Source organism: Falco cherrug, chromosome 8, assembly GCF_023634085.1.
Source record: "Falco cherrug isolate bFalChe1 chromosome 8, bFalChe1.pri, whole genome shotgun sequence".
NCBI classification, from domain to species: Eukaryota; Metazoa; Chordata; class Aves; order Falconiformes; family Falconidae; genus Falco; species Falco cherrug.
Window position 1 is genome coordinate 29,344,971 of NC_073704.1, and position 26,058 is coordinate 29,371,028.

A 26,058-nucleotide genomic window follows, 5' to 3' on the forward strand; every position below is an offset into this window, starting at 1 on the left:
GTCTCTTAACCCGCTACAAAGCATTATTTCCATTTGGATTGTGAAAACAGTTACCTCACAACTGAATGGTTACCTCACGATGGCCTGAAGGGACATGTTAAAACAGCAATCACAGCACCCATGGATACCTTTCCTACAGACGAGGCAAACCCAATCTTCCACTATCCACCACCCAAACGAAATCCCAAGCTGGCCAAAAGCTATTCCGCGTCCTTGTTTTGCACGGACTGTAGAACCCAGGGCAAGGCTGGGCTTACTGGAGCTGTGCCCTCAGCAGCCAGCGCTTACTGAAGGGTCTGCCGAGGGATGGCAGGCCTCCCCAGGGCTGCCTCAGAACAGATCCACGCAGGATTACTGAGACACTACAGCAGCCATCTCCTGCTTTGAGCAAATTGTAACCTGAAAACGAGTAAAAATCCCTGCATGTGTTATTTTCCTGTTAGGGATAGCACATAGAAAACAAATGGTACTTGATGGCCATTAGCTTATGGCACGGCCATCCCAGAACGCGTGGCTGCACTGCGTTGGAAGGGCTGTGTTGGAAATACCTACGGGAAGTATTTTGCAGGAAAAACACAGGGAGCTGCAACATGAAACACAACAACCCTGCATGAATTTATGACTCGGGGGGAAAACCAGCCACCGCACACACACACACCCCGGCCGCAGTTGCCGCCCGGGGTGTCCCAGCCAGCGCTGGCCTGGCCCCTGGCCCCTGCTCCCCGGCCGCAGGGGCGGCCGCCCCCGAGGGGCAGCTCTGCCGCTGCCGCCGCCGCCCACCCACGGGGCTTCAAATTCCTGGGAGCGCGCCAGCCCCGGATGCCCGTGCTGGGGCAGCCCTGCCACGGCGCTGCCGCCCGCCCCTTCCGCCCGCCGTACGGCAGCGGGGAGGTGGCCGCCCCGCCGGAGCCCCGCCTCGGCCGCCGCGGGAGCCTCGGTAGGTGCGGGCGCGGGGCGGGGAGGCCTGAGGCGGGGGGCGCCTCGCGACCGGCCCCCAGCGCCGGCAGCAACGGGAGGGACGCGGATCGCCCCCTCCCCCCGGCCGGGGCCTGGGCCGGGGCCTGGGCCCGGGGCCGGCCAGGGCCTCGCCTGCCCCTCGCGTACAGGCAGTGCGGGCCCACCCCCCCACACACTTTTTTAAAAAAATATTTTATTTTTCGAAAAGTGAGCCTTGAAACCCCGAGCCCTGCAGTCTTTGCCAGACTGATACTGTTTTAAGCTGAGCTTTCCCCTCGGCTGTGTGTAATTAAAAACAAAGATAAATTATCTCTTAGGCGTGCCCAGTTTGAACTTTAGCTGTTAAAATTCGCAGGCTGAAGTGCAGTTACGAGCCTGTGACACCCCAGAGATCCAGACGATGTCAGTGTATGGGGAGACCACCTTACATGCCTTGCTGTGGCTTTGTGGGGAGCAACTAAGTGCTCAAGCCTGTAGGGTATGGTCCGTGTAACATTGCCTGCCTTATACATAAATGGCCTAAAGCTGACGAATAAAAATAAAGGTGCCATATGCAGGTAGGGCTGCAGTGGGGTCTTCTGCAGGAGCTGGGAGTCTGCACTGGCCCTCGGGGAAGGTCTGAAAGCAGGGATGCTATAAAGTGTCCAGGGTGATTTTCCTTTTATCTTTGTGAGTATTTACTGTCGTGAGACAGCGAATGCTCCGTGGCCCTTCCTGCTTGTCCTTGCGTGAGGCGCGTGGTGGGACTGGCAGGTGCAATCCAGGCAAGAACATGGCCTGGGCTGCCGGGGGTCTGCCCGCACACGTTTGAAACCATGCCTGCAGAGCGGCTAATTCAATTAAAAAAATTCTAAAAATACTTAGCCGCTGTTACAGTTTTTATGACTGGAGCAGGAAAAAGGTTAGTGTTAATGCACTGAGGTATATCCTGCCGTTACGGCTGGTTAGGAGAAGCATATAGATAAGCACAGCGCTTCCTGCCCAGCTTTCCTGTGGTTCACCCTGGGCTGCCAGCCTGTCCAGGTGTGCTTCCCGGCATCCCGAGGCGCTGACCAGGAGAGGGGGACTTTATCCTTGCAGTGCTGCTAATCTTAAAAAGATCTGTTAGCCAGCCCAAATGAGAGGACGTTCTCTAACATGCGTGGGAGAAACTTGGGAAGTCCTTGGCTGAGCTGCATGTGTGGATCAAGTGGTAGTCTTCATACAGTCATCCCCTTAGTAGGGCAGCCACACACACCCCCCCACACCCTGTCAACACCATGACCTTTTCATTCAGATCTAGACTACCAGATTTGCCAAGAGGTCATTAACGCCAAAGAGATAATTTGGGGTTAGTATTACTGTTTTCTGGGGTTTAGCTCCATTATCAAGGAGGTTTTTTCCTGAAATTGGGTTTCATCCAAGCTCTTGGCCCTTTAGTGTGTTTTTCTTAAATAATTTTGTCATGCAAATCACCACCTCCAGTCTTCAGCAGAATGTAAGAATACCACCACTTATTAAACTAAGAAATACATATTAAATTGTTGTGTACTCGCATGCATCATTGTTTTTATTAAGCACTCAGTGTGTGTTCAGTGCAGTATAAACATTAAACAAGGTTATTCTTCGCCTGGTGAATTTGCAGTCTGAAAGAGCTTCATAGGAAGGAGTAGTAATAACATATCATTAAAACACCGCCTTTAATTTAATCCCTTTTTGTTTCCCTGTGGTTACTGCTCATTTGCTGTTGATCATGACTAGTGTAACCTGGCATGTCATGCAGTGCTGTTTCATGATTGTTACAGCCCCCAGTTGTCCGCTCTACCCCTCTGTGGGAGGTTCTTGTTCAGCGTGAGTGGAAGAAGAGAACATATGTCTGTGTTTCAGCTGCTGTTGTACAAAGCCCAGCAGCATAGCTGAAACCCACCTTTGATGGTACTCTACACTAAGCCCTTGGTTGTTGTATCAAAGCATGATTTCCTTCTGCCACCTCAGCTTCCTGTAAGGACAGCTGGAAATACTAATGTCTTCAACAGCTGCAACAAGATTCTCTGAAGCTCATGTGTTAAAACCCTGAGAGAAGGGACATCACAAGATCAAATGAGAACAGGGGCATCCCTTTCTCACTGATGACTTTTGGGTTTAAGTGCCTAAGTCACTTTTATATCTTTATGGTAGCATCATTTTAGGGTTGAATTCTGTAGCCAATGGAATTTTTTTAAGAGATTGGAGTTTTCCTGGGCAGAGCACATCACATGGCTTGGACCATAAAAAGAACTGATACTCCCCAAGGGAAGCAGGATTCCTGAATTGAAGGACTTGGCGAGTTTGAAAGTTTTAAAGTTTATCTGGTTATTTAAAGAGTTACAGCATAGTTGTCTGCCCTGAAACTATTTCTGTTCCAGTTTCTGTTCTGGATCTGCATGTATTATTTGTTAGAGAATTTATTTCAGAGACAAAATTTTAAAAGTAGTCAGTGAAAGCATGCTGCTTTCTGAAAAAAACCAGCTGCTTTTTGCTGAGTAAGCTAGAACCACTGCCTGGAAGTTGAAATCCAGGGGAAAAAAAAAAAAGAAGAAAAAAATACATACTGTACTTTTATTTTTTTTAGAAATCTGAGGTTGACTATCCATTAGAACAAACTCTAAAGGAAAATTCTGTCTCCTGAAATTTTCAAATCAAAATGAGATTCTGTTTTGAAAGCTGTAGTCAAGCTTAAGTTACTGAATTTAGTATTGTTTACTGATTAAAAATATTGGAGCTGTAGAGGAGGTCAGCATAGATTAATCTAAGTATTGGCTCTTTCTGGCCTTAATATATGTGGTCTATGTCCAATGGAATGCAACGGTAGGATTGTGCTGGCAAGGGCTGTGCTCAGTAAATACAGAATTGCATATTGATTGCTGGGGAAAGGAGGCAGTATGGTGGCTTATGGTCTTTATTGCAATAAATTGATTTACTGGAGGAGAGGGTGAAGTTAATTCTTTGTATCAAGCATCTTATGTTCCAAGGCCCCAAAATTAATGAGTATCCTTTCCTCTGTTAAGGTGTTTTGTTAAAGAGTGAATGTTTCTTTGGTTATTGTGCTTTGCTTCTTCTCATGTGTTTTTGCTTTTTTGTATTTTTTTTTAAATGCTACGGATATGAGAGACCCACTTATGCACACTTTAATTCATGATTTTGTGTTATAAACAGGTTAGGATTTGACTATGGCAGTGCGGTTCCTGCAGAAGGCATCTGTGTGGTTGAAGAAGCGCAAGATCACTTTGTTGGCTGTTTCTTGCGTGGGACTGTTTGGCGCTAACCTTTCCTATCATGTGTTTCCTGAGCAGACATTCAAACTGTTGCACGAGTGCTGGTCAGAGGGGCAGCCAGCTGAGCTTTCACAGAGGCTCTGTGGTGTCTTTCAGGATGTCCTTCAGGATACTGCTGTGAAGTCCACCGAGTCCTATCGAGCCTTTGCAGCTTCTGGCTTCCACCCTGTGAGTGCTGGTATCCCCTGGCTGCCTGCAGGCTCTTTGGTGGGCATCCCGCCTAACTTTGATAGCACAATTGAGGATAAAAAAGGAATAGTCAACCATGTTGTTGTGATCAATGGCAAGAAAGTAGACTGGGAGAGCAATGAAGGTGTTGCTTTGAAGGAAGCTCTGACATTTTCACTTGGAGCTCAGAAGTTTGCCATTGCCAGAGAACTTATGTATTTGCAGAGCAGCAGCCCTTTGGTAAGTGCAGTTGTGGCTCCAACTTGCTTAGCTGGTACATTTATCTGTGGGAGAGTTATAAAGCTACTTCTGGGTTTATCTCCTGGCCCCGTAATACTTCGCACCATCTGTAACCTCGTAACTGCCACTGGTGGGCTACTGTGCTATTACATTTCTTATGACGCCGTGACCTATCACCTAGACTGCAAGGCTGACAGAAAGGCAGCTACTGTTTCCAAAGACTATGCCAGAGGTGGGGTTGAATTTTATGACAAAATCCTGTCCCGCAACAGGATTCTTCGTGGTCTGATGGGCAAAGAAGGGATAAAAATGTATGCCCCGAGTGGTAACCTTTTCCCAAGGTACTGGTTCAGAATAAAGTATACCCCGTACACTTACCGAAGAGATTTGATTGTTAATATTTTAAGAGAGCTCCAGGCATAGGAATGAGTGCTTGAATTTTAAACTTGTGAATTATGTATTCTCTTGGAACACTGCTGTGCTGCTTTCCGCCTTCCCCCTACCGCCCTCCGCCCTGTATCTTCATTAGAATTTTGGGGTTTATTTTTGCATGTAGTTTGGAAGAAGTTATTGCACAGTCTGTGAATAAAGAATTCCTTCTTAAAAAATTAAAAGACTCACTTCAAAGTGCTGTGTTCTGTGTGCATCTCGAATCACAAGACCACTGAGGAAGGGAACTTCTTAGACCCTGATCTGGAAGTTCTGCTGCTGTGCTCTGCGGTCCTGCCATTGCAGTCTGGAAAATAGAAAGAGTAAAGTCCAATGGGGAGTTTTGGGAGTATTATCATTTAGACTGGAGTGTTTGTGTGTATGTTTGCCATTCCTCCTGTGGAACAATCCAAAGGTGTTTAAATAACTGGGCAGTCTGTATCGTGCTGTTACACAAATACCAAGACAAAGCGTTTCTGTTCTGTGTAAGTTCTTGTGCCGTGTAAATTCTTATGCTGCAAACACTATTCTTCAGTAGGGCGCATTAGTTATCCTGCAGTTCATACTGATACAGCTATATTATTACCAGCACTTGCATAATTTTCTTAAATCTAGTTCTGCTCTCTGCATGACATGGTGACTGCGTGTGGGTATCTGGAATTACTCCCAGCAGTGGCAGTGTGTAACACAGACTATCATGGGTTGGTTGTTTTCTCCTAAGTGGGATAAGCATGTTCAGGGGAGGGTTTTCTGTTTGCTTTGGCACAATTTTTGTTTGATTTTAAAAATACATGCAGATGTGTGTCACCTTCTGTGTCAAAGAAGGCAAGGTATAAGAAACAAGTCTGGCATTTGGTGCAGAATCTGGTGAAGTCTGTGATGAAGGGTTGCCAAAGGAAATTGTTCTCCTGTTTCAGAGTAGCCTAGGAAGGTTTTGTCTGGCAGAACCGAGCTTCACCCAGGATTACTAATCTTCTGTAAAGGTCTTTAGTGCATGGGCAGTAAACTTTCCACTGTAGCCTCACCTTGAAGCTTTTATGTAATTTCCAAGATGATAGGTCTCAAACTTTGTAGTTCCCCTTTATCAGTGTTTCTATTGCAGCCTTGCTAGTAGCCCTTCCTGGTGACATCACAGCAGTACTCCTTGTTGCTGTTGTCATTCTTACAGGAAACTTAAATTATTTTGTATCTTCTCAGTCGCAGATGTACTGAGTGTTCTCTCTGCCCTGCTTTTGTCCTTTCTTCATCTGCTACAATAATAACTGTTACGCCTGTGTTTGCTCAAAGGATTACCGAGTTCTGTTTTCCCTTTGATTCACATGGTGACATCGAGTTGATATACTGGCTGCTGAGATGCTGGTGTTGCTTTATAATGCTGAAGCGGTGTGTGTATAATATATATATAATATATATATGAGATGTTTGGGGTTCTGCTGAAGTAATGTGTCATGTTTTTCTGGACCACCACCTATCACTTGCAGTTGTCCTTGAAGTATCAAGTAATGAGATGCCTTTTAGGTGCTTTGTGGCGGTAGGTTATGATGTTATTGTTCTTGTGACCTTTGTGAAAAAGTTTGACACAATCTCGGCTGTGGAATAAAAGGAGAGTTTACCTTTAGGCAGGGGGCTTTCAAAGCTTCAGGCTAAATTTATTTGACTTTTCTTCCAAGTAAATCCAACAGGTCAAGATAGAGGTTTTTTGGTTGAGTGATGTAGTGGCTCAGGACTGGAATATAACTCCTGTTTTATGTAGCCTGTGAGTTCAATTCATCCTCATGTTATTCCTTCAGACAAGTCTAAACTCCATGAAATGTTCTCAGAGAGAACTTGGCCCATTTGTTTTATGTGTTTAAGGAGCTGCTACTACATAACAAGTGCAGAGATAAATTGGGGCTGCCTTTGAGATTTACAACAAGTAGCAGTTTAAACAAAATTAAATTAATCTGCTTGTCTCTTACCACTCCTTGCTGCTGTTTTTCATCAAGATGTCTGCAGCTAGTGCTGTTAGTTAACATTCTTAGGTTGTAAAGCTCCAGTGATGTTGATGGGTTTTGCAGTTGAGCACTTTGCTTTACTCTCACAGCTGGATTCTCCAAGAAGCTCCATGGTATCTGTAACTGCTGTGTCTGATTTACCTTTCTTTGAACTTGCTGTGGCATAGTGGTGTCAGTAAGGGATGGCTGGCTAGTATTAAGACATATGCACTTGCCTTCCAAAGACATGTTCTGGCCAAGGGTTTACAAACCTCCATCTCTGTATAGTCAAGCTCCTATTCTGATGCCATCTGTGTAATGTGGAAACTTAGTGCTGTCAATATAAGGGAAACGGGATTTGAAATCACAGCTGCTAATTAAGATTTCCCTGAACTTTGGGAATGTGTGGGTTGCCCTCAAAAAGGTTTGTATTGTGTTGCCAGGTAATTGTTGCTTCCAAGATTATCTGTGGTATTTGGCAAGTAAGAATAGCACAACTCAAATATATGGCCATGAAAATACTCATGCAAACTCTTACAATATTGCAAATGTTTTCCTGTAGGTGGAATTTCCAATGAAATCAAATACTGGTGATAGAAATGATCTAGTTTTGTGAGTACAATAGATGCAAGCACCCTGGAATTAAAGATGAAAATGTTGGTTGATCATGCTTTTCCATGCTAAGAACAGTCTGATGTGGAAGAGCAAGTTCATTCCGTGGCCCAGAACAGCCCAAATGAATCGGTTTGTAAGTAGTGTCAGTCAACAGCCTTACAGTCTCCCCCAGCTCTGAAGCTGAAACTCTGAGAAAGTTCAGAAAACTTGTTTTAGTAGTGACTAGCTTCTCTTGCACTGCTCGGATGAGGCAGGCTTTGTATGATGTTAATGTGTAGAAAAGCAACAGAAAATGTTAAGCGAAGGGAATTGCTAGGAGATAACGGATATAAGAAGTCTAAGCCAAGAAACTGTAAAATGAAGGTGTCGATGGAATCATGAACTCTCATAAAAATGGATATTGTTTACAAAAGTGAAGCTTTCTGTCTGGTAAAGTGATTAAAGGCTGAAGTATGAGCAGCAAATGACCAAAATGAGTTGCTAGTTTAAATTTATACACAATGTAGTTTAAAGAGAGATTTGACTGGTTTATTTATGTTGTTATCCTGAATTTTCTAGACAACTGCAAACAGAATGATCCTGTAACTTAATTTTTACCTAAGTGTAATGTTTGCTGCCACATATAGCTTTAGTGGATAATGCTGCAAGAGACAAGGGCCCCCTAGGTGCTTTGCTCAGAATTCCCACTGGTGTGCAAGAAATGCAGGGTCTGGCTCGCAGGTTTCTTTCCCTGTCCTAAAAAGTGTAGTTTCTTACAGAGATGCCTTCAGCTTGTTCAATTGTCAAAACCATAAAACTGTCAGAAATAGAGCAAGACTGAAAACTGGACAGTTTTCTTGAAGACAAACTGTAAAAATAATCTGATTTAAAGTAATTTCTGAATCAGCTGCTATAGGTATCTGGCTCCTCTTGCAGTTTACAGGAAGAAGGAGCTTCACAGATGGCTTCCAAGAGAGAAATATCCACCCAGGCGGCATGTGAGTAAAGAATTTCCCCCACAGTATTTCCACAAGGGCTTCAGTTGAAATGTAGCAGTCCTTTAGAAAACAGCACTTTTTATTGCAGTGGAGCACTGTTATCACCCCTTTTCACATTAAAGTTGTTGTCAGAACCTGACAGATAAGAGGATGAGAGAGCTGACTGCCAGGCTGTGGAGCCTGTTACCCTACAGGGTAAGCTGGTGGTGTGGGGAGAGGTGATGTTGGAAGCCTGAGCCTACTGCTGTTGTTTTGCCCTTGGCCATAGCAGTTGTGAAACAACCACTGTGACAATGTGTGGCTTGGGTGGGAGTGAGTTAAAATGTATGAATCAAATTATCCCGACTGAATCACACGCAGCTTTCATTAAAGGAACAAATACAGAGAATCCATCCCAGAGTGAGTGTGGCTACATGCAGCCATTGTGGGCATCATTAAAACAACCGTAGGGATCTCCACTATGTGGAAATGCAATTCCTAGCAAGCTGCAGACCCTGAAACAAGTGTGTGGGCTACATCCTGCAACTGTTATCCGCTCGTGTTCATGAAAAGCTTCATGTAGCAGCTGTGATTACATTAATGTAAAAATTATTAATTTGCAGACAACCTGCCATCCATGCATCCAGTTCTTCCTTGATTTCATTCATCTCTGCTGGAAGTGTGTATAACTGAAAGGCAGAATGCACTGGTAAGCGGAGGAGTGCTGATGTAGGAAGACCTAATTAAGAGCTCAGAAAAAGGAGAACACTGTCAGGAAGAGAGGGAAGCTGATTTTGGTTGTTATCAAAACTAGACTTAAGAACAGAAAAACAAGGTAATGATTCTCTAGGAACTGGTATGTTAGACATATTAAATCTGAAGGACCTGAAAAATGGCTTATGGATGTTTTGCTGAGCTTCCCTTTCACTGAGAATATATCAGTTTGTTTAGCTGAAGTGACTATATTCAAGCTGCTCAAACTGCCAAAACTGTAAAGTGGAGAAAACTACTAAAATCTGGCTAGAAATCAGTCTGTATTTCCCATCTGGAAAAAAGGGATTTTTTTGGACAAGCCAAACTCTTAAACTTTATAGCCAGAAACGAACACTGGAATGTCTCTGCAGTTGGGAGCTCTCACTCTGAGTCAGACCAAGTTTGCCTTGATGTATCCTGGCCTCCAGTCTTGAGAAGAGAGTGCCCTTAAAAACTCTGTGTCTAAAAACGCTGTTTAGAAAACACAGCCAGCCCAGCTGTATGTTTATTTCCCTCCCCCTGGCCCCCGCCTCAGTACTCCTTACAGCAGGAACCATTTGTGGTACTGATCTGCTTATGCAGTACTTACTATAATGTGACCTCTGCCTAATAGTATAACGAGCTTCGTATATATGGTGATAATTAAGTGTATTAGGCCCAGGTCAAAAAAAGAACTGTCCCCCAAATCATGTTTCCTAGAGAAATTTATTTTTCTCTAAATGACTGAACTTTCGTCATCTGGAAGTTGACCCCTTTTCCAGTCCTGATCAGGTTACTCGGAGTCAGTAGCTACTTTGGAGCATTACTGTGTTAATATAGTCACGGCATTAACAGCTTCTTTCAGTATAAATGAGTAACAGGTGAAGCTGTGTCTTCCTTTGCGTGTGGCCAAGCTACTTCTGCTGTAGATGTCTTGTGAAACAGCAGATCTCATTAGGATAACTAAGAGTATTTAGAAAACATAAGACACTGTGAGCCTGATCCCAGGTTCACAGCTCCAGCATTTCTTGTGGAGGGAACATTAAGAAAGGATATGCAGTATCTGAAAAACTCCTCTGGTTACTGTCTAGCGGTTTAGTGCAGACCTGCTGACCTCTGGTAGCTTTGTTTCTATCATTTGGTGAAATAACGTTCCAGTGGGAACGTCATTTCTTCATTCCTTGTTCCTTTTTGTTTCCTCTGGCTCTGCTACTCTAATTGCCTCTGCTGCCTGCTGACTCATCTTGCAAGCTGCTTCAGCTCACTCAAACAAGATTTGTGAAGTTTTTAAGCTCTCACTTGCTGCTTACACTTCCATTTGCACTACCTTCTTGCTTCTACAGCACTTACTAGCCGAAGACCACAGCAGCTTGAACTTCTGTTTTGCTTTATTAGGTTTAGTCTACATGTTTTTGCAAGGAAAAATGCCTTTGACTAAATGAAAAATAGGCATTGTGGTTAAAAACCACCTTCTTTGCCACAAACAGAATTTAATACTTCTTTTGAATCTTCCATTTAGTGTTACTTTTTGAAACATGCTTCTTACTTGCTGTCTATGGCACCCAGTTCACTTTTGATCTTAATTTACTTCTGTCACTTTTAAGATGCCACTGTTCCCTTTGAGCCCTTAGAAGTTTTGTTTCTTGTTCTTGAAAATTGCAGGGAATTTCATATACTTCTATGGCTATAGGTGATGTGTTGTGACTTGAGAGGTAATAACTAATCTTGTACCATTAGCTGCTTGTACTGATGTTGACCTAGCTCAGGCACACCCGTATTACATTTGAGTGCTGTGGTATGGAGGTATTGCATGCTGGCTTTGAGAACTGTGTCTTCTCAAGTTGCTCATATTGCCAGTTCCACTGAGGAGTGTATAGATGTCTTTTAATCACCTGCTACTGAGCAGAAGCAGAGGGGTCTCTTGGGTTTTGTCTCACTAAAAAGAACACTTACTCACTTTTGACAGAGAAAATATTTTGACTGACTCTTGGAAGGGCGAAGGGTTTGAAATGCAGAAGAAAAGCTCAGGCAAAACCAAGGAAAATAATCCCATGTTCCTTAAATTTTCTAAATCTTGGATGTTGTTACGAAGCTGTACTGCACAAGAATTGCAATAGACTTCTGTACCAATTACATCTGATTTCTAGGTTATTGCTTTAATAGGGCTAAGCTTTGCAGTCCTGACAGTATGCACAGATGCTTAGCTGCTCTGGAGTAGCATCTTTGTGTCTATGTCAACTACAGTAGAACTCCATCTGGTCAGTACATCCTCAAGTAGTCACTTTTCCATTGCTTCCCAGTTCCTGGTGTGCAGCCACATTACGGGTACTCCAGGGAACACACATGTGCACCCCAGGCAAAACTTTCTGCTCCAGTTCCCTTGCCCCACCAATTCCTTTTCCATGCTCCTTTGGGCTGGAGGCAGTTACTGCACAGCCACCAGGTATTTCAGTGGAGTAGCCCCTGATTTAAAGAGCCTGAGAACTGAATGTGATGGTTTCCTCTACAACTTCCACTAAGCAACGCGTGACAGTTCAATACCATGATGGCTCTGCCAGGTATGCTGGTCCAAAACCCCCGTGCTACTACTTATTTCCAGCTAGAGAAAATGGAATTTTGTGGAGTTCTGTTACCACAAATTTAACGGTCAATATCAACGTGAATCAGCTGAGGCTGAAGCTATAATTTGTGATATTAAAGCTAGAGGTGGAATTTCCAGAAGTGAAAACTAGTGAAGTACTCCACACTAACTATAAAGACATTTAACAGATGTGGAATTAAAGGTAAAGCTATAATCCACTTTACTATTGTAAAGCTATATTCATTCTTAAACAACAAACGAATTACTATACAATGAAACGCTGAACCTGTTTCTCAGGGGAGATAGAAAATTAAGATCAGGTTATGTTGTAAATAATGATGCTGGTTTTGAAAAAAATTTTCATTTTTCTTTTTTTTTTTTTTCTTCCCCTTCACTTCCTGGCTAGACTGGAGGCATCTAAGTATTTCAGAAAACAGAAGAATAGAAGAACTATTCTGTAGAAAGTTTTCCTTATAAGATCTTTTCTCATATGGGATGAGTTCCACTGCCTCAGTGACTTACAGAAGTGTATTATATAATTCCCTGTAGATATCCGTATACAGATGTATTTATGGCTTTTGGAAACTTTGTGTAATTTAGGCATAAAACTTGAAGTGTGTTTTATAGTTCCTCATTAATAATAGTTGAGAATTATGCTCATCTAAGGCAGCACACATAAATTCTTAATGTTCAGACATTCATTATATGCCTGTGATGGTTAGAAGTTGCCATAGGAAAATAAAAGCCAGTGATCCCAAAGGTTATTTTTTTTTAATTTTTTTTTTAAGCAATTTGGAAAATTGTGTTCATCCCCTAACACTTCTTTCCCCTCTGCTTCCACATTTTTCCACTTAATCTAAAGATATAACATTGAATATTGAAAAAGTCAAATCAGGAATGAGACAAACTTTTTATTGACGAAAATTTCATTAAACATGACAGCATCTTATAAAAGGCAGTGCTGAATCCATCATTTTATGGAGGTTATAAATCCAGGTAGTTTTTTGCAATCATGATTTACAGATCTTAATAGGGTTCACTTGTATCACATGTGAAGATGGCTATGGCATAGTTGCAGGTGGCTAGATGAAAGCTCAATATATGTATGTTAGCTTTACACCTATGAAGCAGGTAAAAAGGCAAATTTTTTTTCTTACTTTCCTGGCTAGAATGTAATTTGTGTTGCAAATTAAAGTCATGCTTTAGCAATTACAATTTGAACTGTGAAAGCATTTCTTTCAGATTTTTTTTCTAACTTTCTAGCAGCTGAACTGGATATGTAGAGCCATAAAAATGCAAAAGTTTCAGTCTGAGAACAGAGTAAGAATGAGAGTAATTGAGATTTTTCTATATATTTAGAATTTATTTCACTTAGTATTAAAAAAATCTGGGATGAAACCTCACAATAGATGGATCAAAAAAAATACATTTTCTTCTAAAGTAATATGGTGATCAGATCTTTTTTTCTGCTTATGCAGTTAGCAGAAAAAAACACACCAAATGTTGTGCCATGTTCTGAACAAGCAGTTCGGCTGGCACAGGTACTTACCGTTTCCTTGGTCCAGATACAAAATTGCTCGCACTGCGAAGATCCCAGAAGCAGGTTTTCCTGAAGCACAAATGTCCCACATTATGCCATGTCTGTCTGAAGTTTCTTTTATTCTGAGACTGGAAACAAGTTTGATGCAGCTTTGAACCCTGTCATATACTGTGTATGCGTGTTGAGCCATCACACGTGTCAAAATTCCTTCCCCTTTCACTGTACTTTTTCATCGTGGATTTTCAGATCTGCTAGCTGGTATGAAAGAATTGTTCCTTATCTGGTATTTTATGGGTATCGGATGTATGTTGGCTTCAGCTGAAATTGTGGGTATGAAAGCCTCTGGAAAAAATTCGGGTTTTTTTCACGGTGGTGGTCTGGTTTTAATCTTACAGAGTTTCTACTGAGTTTTGCCTTGAATGGTGTAAATAGAACCAATATTGATGGCCAAATCCAACAGAGGTGCTTGCCTAAAACCAGTAAAAGGTATGACTGATGTAGTGATACAAATCTGTAATTAGAAAATATGCATCACCCAAGCCCAAGCACCTCTGGTTTCTTGGCAGGCAGAATTCAGCAGGGGTCTGGAAATGACCCAGTTGTGCTGCTGGGTGCCGACCAGTGCCAAGCCCTGCTGAGCCATGTGTGCACTGCTGCTGGCTTTGCGGAGGGGATCAATCTGTTCGTGTTCTCTGAGCCACCCAAAGCTACACTGCTAGGATCAAACCCATTGCAAAGTGCAGCTGGGATGTCCTTTCAACGCATGGCTGCAGGAGGTGACATTGTGCTGTGCTGTGTAACACGCTAGTGTTCATCTTGAGGAAGTAGGCCAGTGCTGAATCATCCCTTCAGGCTTACGATTTGTAGGTTTAAACCATAATCTGCTGGAGATCATTTGAAGGAGAGTGTTGCAGCAAGGATGGATGAGGGGGATCCCTGGGCTTGTAAAATTGTCACAGTGCAGGAGGAAATGCAGGAATTGTGGGTCTCAAAGGGGAAGGGGCAAAAGGAGTATTCTGGTAGGTTGAACAGGAGGACCGTGAGCTGCTTCTAGCATGCAATCCAAGGAATATTTACATCTTACAGTCTTTATAGCTAATGTGAAAAGTGTTTTAACCCCTTGGAAAGCAAGAGACTGAAACCAAGTAATCCCACAAGGCGGATGACTTAACCACAAAGCACTAATCTGGCTCTCCTTGGACAGATGATTTTCAGCAGTATGGAACAGTGTCCCCTCTGCCTGCTTCTCAAGTCTCACTTTGCCTTTGGTTTTCTTTTAATGTTGGCTTCCTAGAAAAGAAAAGAAAAGAAAAAAAAAAAAGGCAATTTTACTGCTACTAAAATAGGTTAAGGAGAACAAAAAGACTGCTAGAGTTTTTCATTATGATCCAAAAAAATCTTTCCATAGACTGTGGCACAGAAGTATTATCACTTCATGTGTCTCTTACAATTTTCCATCTTTGCAGTGGTATTTGTTAGCACTTTGTAACTTCCTTTAGGTTGGTCTTTACCCAGGCTATCAAAGAGCATGCAATATAAATTTCCTGTTGCACAGATAGGTTCCCTGAAAAGCAATGGGTAAAATACAGGTCATGTAGCTGTTTTATTTGCTGTCATTTAATGTGTGCATCCATCATGCCATCATAAACTCATTGAACATTTTGTAACTCAGCTGTTAAAAGTTCTTCCACCCTGTAGTGTAGTCGGTGGAAGGGTTCACAGGCTGTCAACTATGAAACAGTGATGCCCTAGTTTAAAAATTAGTCTGCTCTGTTCGATGTCCCTATAAATAATTTAAAGCAAATGACCAGTTCAGAGGTTTTTTGCCTGCCCCTTTTCTGATGATAATAAATAATATCATGGTCCAAAGAGCAGTTATCTGTCAGGCCGAGAACATCCTAGGTAAGCTTCTGTGTGTCAGATATGAACTTTGTGTACCTCTTGGCAGGCAGTCATTCGCACGAGCACTGGCAGCAAGTCAGTGAGCATATGCGCTTGAGTAACTTGTGCTCAGTGGGGATAATGCTTGACATTCTCTCTGAAAGAGAACTTTTTTTCAGGAATTCAGTAAAGCACCTAGACTCTGAGGACATAACTGCTTTTCCTGGAATTAACAGGCTGAGTTGCAGGCTGAGGTGCTTTGGTTCAGCTAACATCACATGCACCATTCGTAATACTGAGTTTTAAATGCAAGGTCAGGATGGTAGGAAAACTAGCAACTAGGTGGAGGGCTTGATTAATGGGAGTCTAACCAAGGAGAAGGGAGGCTGGCTCAAGATTGCTGTCATCTATTAGTAAGACCAGAAAGAAGTCTCCACACTGCAGCAACTATGAATTATTTAGTTACCAGAGATGGACAGAATGCCATTTGAGTCATCAGGATTTGGCCAAAACCTGCCATCAGAGATCTGGCTTTGCTCAAAGCCCACCGAAAGCCATATACAGCAGGTGTCTCACAGAGACTTCTTCCCCTCCCCCCCCTCCCAGTGAGCTTTGGCCCTTTAGCAGCATGCCAGTTCCTCAGAAAGAACTGAACCATCCTCTGCTGAGAAGCATGATTTTTATTTGTGCCAAGTTTGCCACTCAAGGAAATAGTGGCATACAGACAGCTGACTGTAGATCCAAGGTTTCTGCCATGTTCTGTCCCCAGTTGAGGGGAAAAGCCTCTGAAAGGTGCTCTTAATTTGTGCCAAGTGGCATCCATTCCTAGAGAATCCTCCTTGAGCTAGGTATAGCTCCTTCGCAGCATCCTCTCCATCATCCTACACAGCTCCAACTAGGAGCTAAGGGAGACCAGTGGACAAGGGACCAGCTACAACACCTTTACAAGATCAGAGGAATAGCACTGGGATCTTTCTGGTATAGCAGGAAGAGTGTATAATGGGTAGGCTGAGATGAAAAATGTGGTTCAGACCAAGACTAAAATTTGTATTTGGTCAATAATGGAAAAAACTGATAAGCCCAGCATTGCTGCTGCTTTGATATCTGTTGGCCAGGCAATCATGATGTTGGCTTGATGAATATACTATTTTCAGGCAGCTCTCGGTTTGTGCTTACTGTGCATCATTTTGGAAAAATATGGTTTTAACCATAGCCATAGAAATGACCTGTATAACAGAGGAGATTTCAGCATTTTATGGTTTTGGTGAGAATGACAGAAGGAAAAGGAGAGAATATTTGAGTAACCTGACATCTTGACCAATATGGTCATTCTTGGGTTGACCCAATGCTTTTGTCCAGGCTGTGGGTGCATGCATCTGCAGCCTCTGGGGAGCAGAGCCTGCTGGCTTCCCTGGAGCAGGGCTTGGCTAAGCCCTATGCAGGCTGGCAGAAAAATCCCATCCCTGCGCTGAGGAAGGGCAGAAGCAGAAGATATGCAAAAGGTAGGATCAGAGGAGAATATGCAGTGGCAGGATGGGAGTTTGAAAATGAGATTGAAAGCCACAGTCTCGAATTTTTGCCACAGCTAAAATCACTAGTTTGAACTTTGAATCCCCTGCTGCTTTGGTTTCGTGTTTGGGTTGGGTTGGGGTTTTGGTGGGATTCAAAAGAATAACTGCACATTTGCAATGATCATCTACAACTGTCAGTTGAGGATTATTGGCATCAACATTATGGCACTCCTGGACCAGCGAGACCCCACCCCTGACTCAATTTTAAAATACAATATTCAATCCCTCTGGCTAAAGAATCCCCTTCACCTCAAGTAGCAATTATTCTCCTCCTACCCTGTATGTATAGGGACAGAAGAAATGTCATGATTAGAGCTTCCATGGATGAAGCCCAGGGGATCTGGTGGGCACAGCATACCTCAGTTTTCAGTGTTTAATGAGGGCTGCATGCTAGCTTTTTTCATTCCTGTTGAACATGTGTAGAGAGGGCAGGAAGCCTTAAACCAGTAGAGAAAACAAATAGGGCATAATCTGAAAAGTTTGAAAACTACAATTGAAACAGATTTGTTATGTCATTGCTGAAGGTATTGTCTGCAGAAGTCAAAGGTTTTTGTAGCTTCTCTGCCCTTTCAGCATCACTTTGGGTTATACTTGTCTGGACATTACTATTTTCAATCTAAATAGACATAGTCTCTCGTGTTACTCTCAGCTGGAGATGTTACTTGTCTTCCTGGGCTCAAACATTGTGGAGTGGCCATTGAAAATCACCTGGTGTTGCCATAGAGATGTCTATGACAACGAAGTGATTTCTGTCCTTTGTAGGGCATAGGCCACTGTCATTGTCACTGATAGAATAATGGGAGGTTATCAAATGAAGGGGGCCAGGCTAACTGGTTTTGTCAGGTGTAATTTTCACTGAAGTTTCACAAGGGATGCCGTATATTTTGCCAGAACTCCTTTTGAACCACGTCTTTAGTGGAGGTCTTTTACCAGAGGACCTTCAGGAATATATTTGGAATTAAATTTGCTTCCACCTGCACTGTTCTTGTTGGATATTTTCTCCCTCAGCCCATCCTAAAGTTCAGAAGCTTAAGTTTTAATTCTATTAGTATTTATTAACTTAAAGTTTTGTAACATTTGATTTTCTTTCTGCTTTTGGATGGAGGTGGGATGGGAAGGGAGATACACTGATGGGGTAGTTACATGACAGCTGCCCATGTATTTGGGGGGTTGTCCATCAACGAAGATTACTCATTGTAGGACCTCTCAGTCCAAAAAGGATGATGAGAAACTGGAAGGGTCCAGCAGGAAGCTACCTATTGGAGAGACAGAGCACAAGGCCTGTGACAAGAGGTACAGAGAGCTGAGCTTATATAGGTCAGGAGAAGAAAAGGCTTAGGGGTAAGGTGTGACTGGTGGCCAAATGAAAGCTGCAGGATCTGAGTTTGGATCCCACTTAGGACAGTCATGTCAGGCTAAGACTAATTGCCACGTAATACTGCTACTATGTTTGTAACAAAACTTGTATCACGTACAAAAGCAATCCTGTAAGAATTTGTAAACCTATGATATTGTGGGTGAATACCTCCTGCTAGGTCTGCAGTGTATTTTCATATACTTCTTTCTGGGGATTTTCATTAGCAGACCCACTCTAGGTTTGACAAATTGTATTGCCTTTTTTTTCTGCTCCACTGACGTTTCTTGCCTACCAAATGCTGGCTTTCAATACTCTCTCATTACTCATTCACTGATGTATTTAGCAAATCAGGTTGATTTTATTATGGTACATAGGAGTATTTTGCAATCAGCCTTATGTGATGTAGAAAAAATGCCTAAATATTTCTATTCATTGTTTTCTGTCTCAAAGCCAGCTTCTCATTGACTGGTATCCCTTGCCCACTTACTCTTCAAAAGCAGCTTTTTTGCTAGGACAATATCAATTTCCATTGAAATGATGATATTAATTTTCTCATCGCTTGTTTACTGACTCAAGGAATCACAGAGGAGTAGAATAACTTCACTTCCCGTAGAAAAGCCTTGTTGTGCAACCCCAGCCATAAGGTCCATGTTTTTAGGATCTTTAGGTGATTAAAACTAGCATGACTGCAGTATCTGTGGTGTGATAATGCTGACTTGTGTCCAGTAAGAATCTCACTTTTTATTGGCAATGACAATAAATGGGTAGGAGTTATATAAGAGGTGAGGCAGTGGCGTCAGAAAGGACAAGTGATCTGGTACATGGCAAGATAGGATATATGGGCTTTTTTGGGAAAGTTTTCTTCTGTGAACATAGATTTAATGTTCTGTTTCTTGTTGATGCTCTGAGAACAGCATCTTCACATTGGGAAAATAAAACTTTCTGCTCACAGCTTCCCACAACCAATTAATTATTCAGTATTTGAGAATTCAATTTGAGATTTCGTAAGTAAAAACAATGGAGTAAGAATGAAGGGAAGCCACAACACGTGACGCCAGAACTCACGTAAACTCAAGCATGAGAAGGATGATTTATTTGAAAAGAATGCAATATCCATTCTTTTATTTATGTTTTGCATGTTTATTGTGGGTCTGCAGGATATAAATAATCTGTAACATTTATTTTCCATTAAAATACAGAAATTAGAACAGTATTTCCACTTGTGTGCATGTTAGAAGCAAGTCACAAATTTTAGTCATGGACTAGAAACTCAGTTGATATAAATTGCAACATCTCCTCTGAAATCAACAGAGTTACATGAATTTATCTCGGAATAAGTTTTGGGCCAGTGTATTTTCAATAGATCCCAAAGTGGTAGTCAGTGTGACTGTCCTGAAAAGTAAGCTAATCTAAAGAAAGGTCTACTGGCTGACAAGAAAGAAATAAAGAATATTTTATACAGCTCTTCCTGTTTCTTGAATTTGGTCTAACCGTTGGTCCGTAAGGTGACTAGCAGGTTTCATATTCAACACAGCAACACTTCCAGTAGAGGTCCTTTTGTCTTCTCGAAGCAGCGGAGCAGTGGCTGTCGTACCAGCCTAGCAGGGGAGCAGTTACCACATCCTGCTCTTGGCTGCTACCTGGATTTTCAGTGCCATACGTACCAGCCTGGCATGGGCTGGGGAGAGCGGCAATCACCAGTGTAGCCCCCCTAACCTCCAAGTATAAGGGTTTTTGTTTATCATCTGCCTAAAGGTGTCATATTTGGTCTGCTTTGGTGACTGGCATTAACATGGATAAATGTTTCAGGAACAGCATTTTGTCCAGTTCAGTATTAATCACCAAGCTGGTTGCAGCCACACAAATTTATATCTCATGTAATTTCATTCCTATGTGAGGATGACTATGTTTTCTGTTTGGGGATGTTTCTCTGACGGCTGTCCAGCTTCTTCCATCTTGTATCACAGTGGGCTGTTAATGTGGTGTAGTTTCATAGACAGAATCCACTTTCTCTATGTAAGTACATTATTCCGAGTCACCTTAACAAGAAGTAGAATGGTTGCGCTGGAAAAAGGTTGTTAGCTCCAAAGCTCAGTGACAGAAGGTTTTTTGCTGCAGAACAGTGAGAGAGCTTGAGACTGTGTAACCCAATAATCTTTTAATATGCTAAATCTCTGTTCCCTAAACTCAGAGTCTTTTTATATTACGGTAAGCTTGTCGTAACTTGCAGATGTAGGTTGGTAAATAGTACATCTTATATTTAGTAAATAGGAAAAAAAAAATTAAACCTTCCTTGTAGAATTTTTTCCACTATAGTACCTAAACTTACTGGAAAAATCCAAGATGGCATAAACTGTGAAGTGCCAAGACACACCTGATACAGCTTTTTCCCAGGGGTAAACATTCAAGGACATTCTAGCCTTTCTGCTTAAATTCTGAAAAAAATTCAGGCAAAGTAAATACTAGGTTTGTGCTCATTTCTTTTCTTTGCACATCAGGTATCAAGGCACTTGCCAGTTTTCACTTTGGCAAGCCTGATTACCAGGTTTGCTTGCCAAGGGTGTAGAAAAACACTCTTTGCTGGCAAGATGGACTAGATGACCTAATGCTCATAGCTGCTCCTTTCTACAGCTTCTTTACTTCTGCTAAGGATTGCAGCACCGTAGTTTTGACTTACTGAAATCCTGTTGTTTCTCTTACTTCTTGACTATCGAAGTTAAAGATACTTGCCTGTAACAAAATGAAGTATATTTTATTTGAAAGATATGAGCATTTGTCAAAGCTCTATCAGGGTTTAGGTGTCTGGGGGCCACATTTTCAAAGGTACCTAAATAACATAATAAACACATAGTGAAACTTGTGAAGTGCCTGAGAAGCTAAGTGATAGTCTGCTCCTGGAACACAATCTCTTGGTAATGTTTCTCCATTGAGCAAAAGGACTTAGAGGCACAGATTTCCACCTACTCTACTAGGTGAGAAAAATCTATTAATCTCTCTCTTCCCTCTCCAGGAGTGCTATAAATGCACCAAACAGTGAAGTTAAGTGATTTTTATACCTTGTAATGACAAATTGTCCATGTTACAGTCCTTCTTTTAAAAGCAGGAACTATGTAAGGCAATTCTTCAGGAAATTAGCTTTCTCCTCATTAAGCTAATCTTTTGCTCCAGAACATAGAGTATACCACATGTTCACAATTGCTGAAACATGCTCTCATGAAGTTATTAACGAAGGCAGCTAAGTAAGAGATACCATTAGAATCATTAACTAGTGACAAGATATAAAATTATTCTGACATCTCATTTCTTAGGCTGAATTCTGTTATCATTTGGTGTTTTATTATCAAGATAAGAATTAATATAATAAAGCCAGAGTTTAGAAAATTTGTTTCTGATTTTGGAGCCATATGGTCCTACTGTATAATGGTAACTGCTGCAGCAGTAAGTAAACTTCATGAGTAAGGCAATAGCAGAAAAGTAGCAGTAAATGAAAATAAGAAAAGAATTCTATGGTTATTATTCTAAAAGACGTGAAGCAGGTGAATGCAAAATTACCCAAACTAGAAATGGATAACCACCGCGTACCTTGGCTGTCACTGGGCCACAGTATCATATCCTCGTTCACTACCTCTGCAACAGCACCACCAGAGAATTGGATCAGGCCAGGACCATGCTGCTGTTCTCTTTTCCTTCTCAATGCACCATTTTCTTTTAAAGGTAGTTACAAATTACATTTTTCTATGCACTAAACCAACAAACTCATAAATATCTGACTTTGTATCTGATCGGAGACCAAGACGGAGAGACTTTAAGTAGCTGGCAGAGTAGACAGAACCCTTGTTTTATGACTTTACTTTCTGGGTTTTTTATTTATTTTGAGGACAAGGGAGACATTTAACAGGTTATAGTCTGCATTACTTTTTAAGCAACGTGTGCATCTGTGTGTTTATTTTCTTTTGCTTCAGTGATAGGCAAACACAAGTGCGAAGTTCAGTACAATTGTGTAGAGGCACGTATATTGTAATGCTAGTAAACTGTCAGCCAAAGCCTCGTTACCTCGAGGAAATGTAACACCAATTTTCATCTAGAAGTTCTTTTTTAAATAGCTACTAATTCTAGCAGAAGGGAGGTTGATCTGCTGCAGGAGGGTAACATTGTGCATAGCACTGCAGGGTGCGTCTGCACCAGCATTTTAGTTTGGCTCAGGAGCATGCTTTTGAGGTGTCTCTCCCAACCTGCTGCCATCCCACGCCTTGTGTGGCAGAGAGGTCTCACAACACCAGCTCATTTCCTGAAGGCTGCGCTCTGAGAGGCTGGTGTGGCTCCCATCACCTTAGCTGGTTGTCCAGTGCCACCCCCAGAGCCCCCACATTCCTGCATATCACCCACTAGGCCAACAGCATGACCGTCCTGTTTTACAGCCTTGCTCTGGAGGGCTGCAGTACAGCCAGCACGTTCATTCACACACTGAATTGAAAAAAGCCTACTCCTTGTCATTGTCATCATTGTAGTAGTAGTAGTAGTAATAATAATAATAGTGCCTCACAAGAAGAAGGACCATCGTGTAGTGTCCTTGGGGCATGATCTTTGTAAGGAGTGAGCCCTGATCATTATGGACATAAGCCAACCTGTGCCTCCAGGAGGTGGGGATCACTGCCTGGCCACATTTCATTTCACAGTATGCATATCTAGCCTATAATTTAGAAGAGGAAATACTTCCCCTGAAACTTATGAAGTACAGGCTATCCATAAGGTTTTGCACCACAAAATGCCAGGGCTGTACTGTTTTGGCCATTGGTGATAAAGGTGCATTTTGTTCAGGGCGACTGTGTGTTGGTATTTGACAATTAAAGGAAAAGACAAAAGCAGCATCCACATGTCTTGGGGTTGGGTCTTGGAGAATATTTGCATGGCTGGAGAATTATTTGTAGAGTGTGTGCATTTACAGTCCTGCAAGCACAGCATTTGATCAGAGATTGGGGGCTAATCACAAGTGAATATACATTAGTCAATCTTAAACGGAGACAAGAAAATAATGAGAGACTGAGCGTAGTCAAGCATTAAAAGAAGAAAAGGGCAGAGAAAGATCAAAACCAACATAAAGAATGAAGTCAATGGAATAAGGACATATCAACTAATGTATAACCAGTGATTTCATGTTTCTAACTTTTGACTCATTTTTCCTCCTTGGTTTCCTATGTTTCTTTTATCTCTGTTTTGAACCCAGAAATATTGTGGTAGTGTAGAAATCCACTTGTGTGCAAGAGCTCGCCGGTCTGAAACTAAGATTGCAAGTACTTTGGAGCTAATGCTATGTCTGTTTATTAGCCTAGACAGAACCAAGCTCAATGAATAAACAACAATAGTTTATCCTGAGGAAATTGATTTGGAAATAATTATTCAATAGAGGAAAGTGCCAATATTTCAGAGCAACATTTGCATGAAATATTATTTGCAGAGTATTATTCAAACATATACTGAGGTACTGAATAAGGAAAACATTTATCCGTAATAAGTATTTGATAAAAATATTGCCCAGATTTGCGATGAATAATTCAGTCTGCATTAGTAACATGTGCGTGACTGTGCATATTATTCCTATCTTTATAAATGCTATGGTAAATTGCTACAGGTTAATAGGTACTTATATCCTTTTCTGTGTCGAATGCTATTAGGTCCAATTTTTCAGAGGAGCTGAGCCACCCAGAAGTTTAAGTATGATAATGAGTTGCAGATACTAAGTGTGTGTGTAAATCAGGCCATGGCAATGTTAGTCACAGGGAGGCTGTTTGGGACTGGCACGGAAGGGTAATGCAGCAGCCTGAACTAGCAGCACATTTTGTAGAGCTCTGCAGAATTGTCATGTATTCATTTCACCCTAAAAATTATTTTCTTCTCAATGCAAAAGACATATGTAGAATGGATACAATTAAGTGTTTAAAAGCTGATTAGAAACCATACAGATTGGTGATAGAAATACTGAAAGACAGATAAGACATTACTGGACAATGCAAAGAAAGATGACAAACCCTTGCGAAAAACAAGACACAGTACCCTAGAAAGCTCACTGCAAAAAGATCTCCCTACCATGTTTCTTCTTCTTTTTTATTATAACTGACATTTAAGCAGGCAGTGGGAGTCGAGCAATGTAAATAGCTGTGAATCTGGCATCCCGTTGTTTAGCTCTGGACAGGCATTGAAAAAAATTCATGTTCCAGTCCACAGAGATGTATATGAAGTATGCATAAGAGAAAAATAGGATGTGAAACAGTAATAACATTTTCTTTGTATTTAGCTTTTTGCACTGATCCAAAAAGCTCATAATTCTAAAGCACACTGGAGTTGTTTGATTCTGTAAAATGTTTGGTTTCTGGGAGGATTTAAAGTTAAGCCGGTTCAATTATTCACCCTTTGACTTCAAAGAACTCTCCAGAATGTATCAACCCATGTGTCTGGTTAAAAGTTTGCATATGTTGTAAAGCAGTTTTGATAACACAGCAGTAATATGGCTGTAACCAACAAATATTAATAACAGGTCATTAAAAAAGCATTGTACCTATTTATATTGTCTCTGTTTATCTCTATACACATCCTAACGGACCATCGTTTCTGTACAGCAACCTTCGAACAGGGATGTACGCATAACTAGATTGTGTTAATGCTTCATTAGTTATTTCATCAGGAAGCCATGCCATAAAGGCTGCTGAAGAAAAGCAGGGTTATAGCGCAGGCCACCAAGAGCACAGGAACACGATGGCAGCAGGGCCTCGAAGGTGCAGGCACAGGATGTCACCAGAAACCTTAAGAACAAAGTGCAAGTAGTAAATTACTGATCTCAAAGGAAATGCAATCTTGAGAGCTGGCTAGAATGAGTTTTAGGGCCTAACTGGGACATGTGTTGTGTAACAGTTTATTGCAGCTGGCTGGCAGCACAGGTGGAGACATCTTTAGATGGTACACAAGATTGCAACAAAACCGACTAGTTGCACAGGAATCTTATTTAGGAATTGGGTATGCGAATTGATCACCCTGATATCCTGTATTGATATGTATGTAAAAATATTTCATCATCATATTTGCTCTAGTGTTGTATTGCTTGTGTGTGGTTTGAGGCTTTGGTTGTAATTTGGGTGTAACATGCAGAAAGCTATACATTTTGGTTTTCTTGGAAAAGTAACATCAACACTAACTGCTGAGTTTCTTAAAATACCTTGGTTTTATACAAAGTTTGCAGACCTCCATCATCCCAGATGATGCCATTCCATATGTCCAATTCTAGCATAGTCTGGCATTGTAAATCTTTGGAAAAGACTTCATGAAACAGGTATGTTTAGACGTAAAATATGGGTTTAGAGACTATACTGTCTTTGCAGGAACGAGATTATGGTCTTGTGACTGATCTTTAAGCTAAAGAAAACTGATGTGCCTTTTCTGCCTGCTTTTATTTTGTGCTGACGTAGGCTGGTAGAGCAAATAAATAAATAATGTTTACATAAAGCTGTTCTAGAATCATGTAGGTTTTATAACATGGTCATACCTGAACAGTTTGATGATGTCGAGTATGTAAATTAAAGATGTTCTTGGTGCATAAAAAGATGCTGCGTGCTGTAAGTGACAAAGCTGACTTACAAATTAGCCATGCCATCCAGTGAGCTTGTTAAACAGCATGCCTCCAGAAGGCAGTAGTAAATGTGAATGATCAGCTATGAATCCACTCAGTGGATATCCTGTAAGAATAGATTTTGAGCCCACATTTTGTATCTGCAAA

The 26,058-nt window shown here is 41.6% G+C and overlaps 1 protein-coding gene across 1 annotated transcript; it reads left to right on the forward strand.

The window, feature by feature from the left end:
- The first annotated feature begins 809 nt into the window (after positions 1-809).
- TMEM177 (transmembrane protein 177) lies at positions 810-5,289 on the forward strand. The gene is made up of 2 exons (XM_055718381.1): positions 810-937; positions 4,132-5,289. Exon 2 carries the CDS (start codon positions 4,146-4,148, stop codon positions 5,079-5,081), a length of 936 nt encoding a protein of 311 aa, XP_055574356.1. The 5' UTR covers positions 810-937; positions 4,132-4,145; the 3' UTR covers positions 5,082-5,289.
- The last annotated feature ends 20,769 nt before the right edge of the window (positions 5,290-26,058 follow it).

What these genes read in the sequence shown, in the direction of transcription:
- TMEM177 (XM_055718381.1), top strand. Translation starts at nt 4,146, where the DNA reads ATGGCAGTGCGGTTCCTGCAGAAGGCATCTGTGTGGTTGAAGAAGCGC.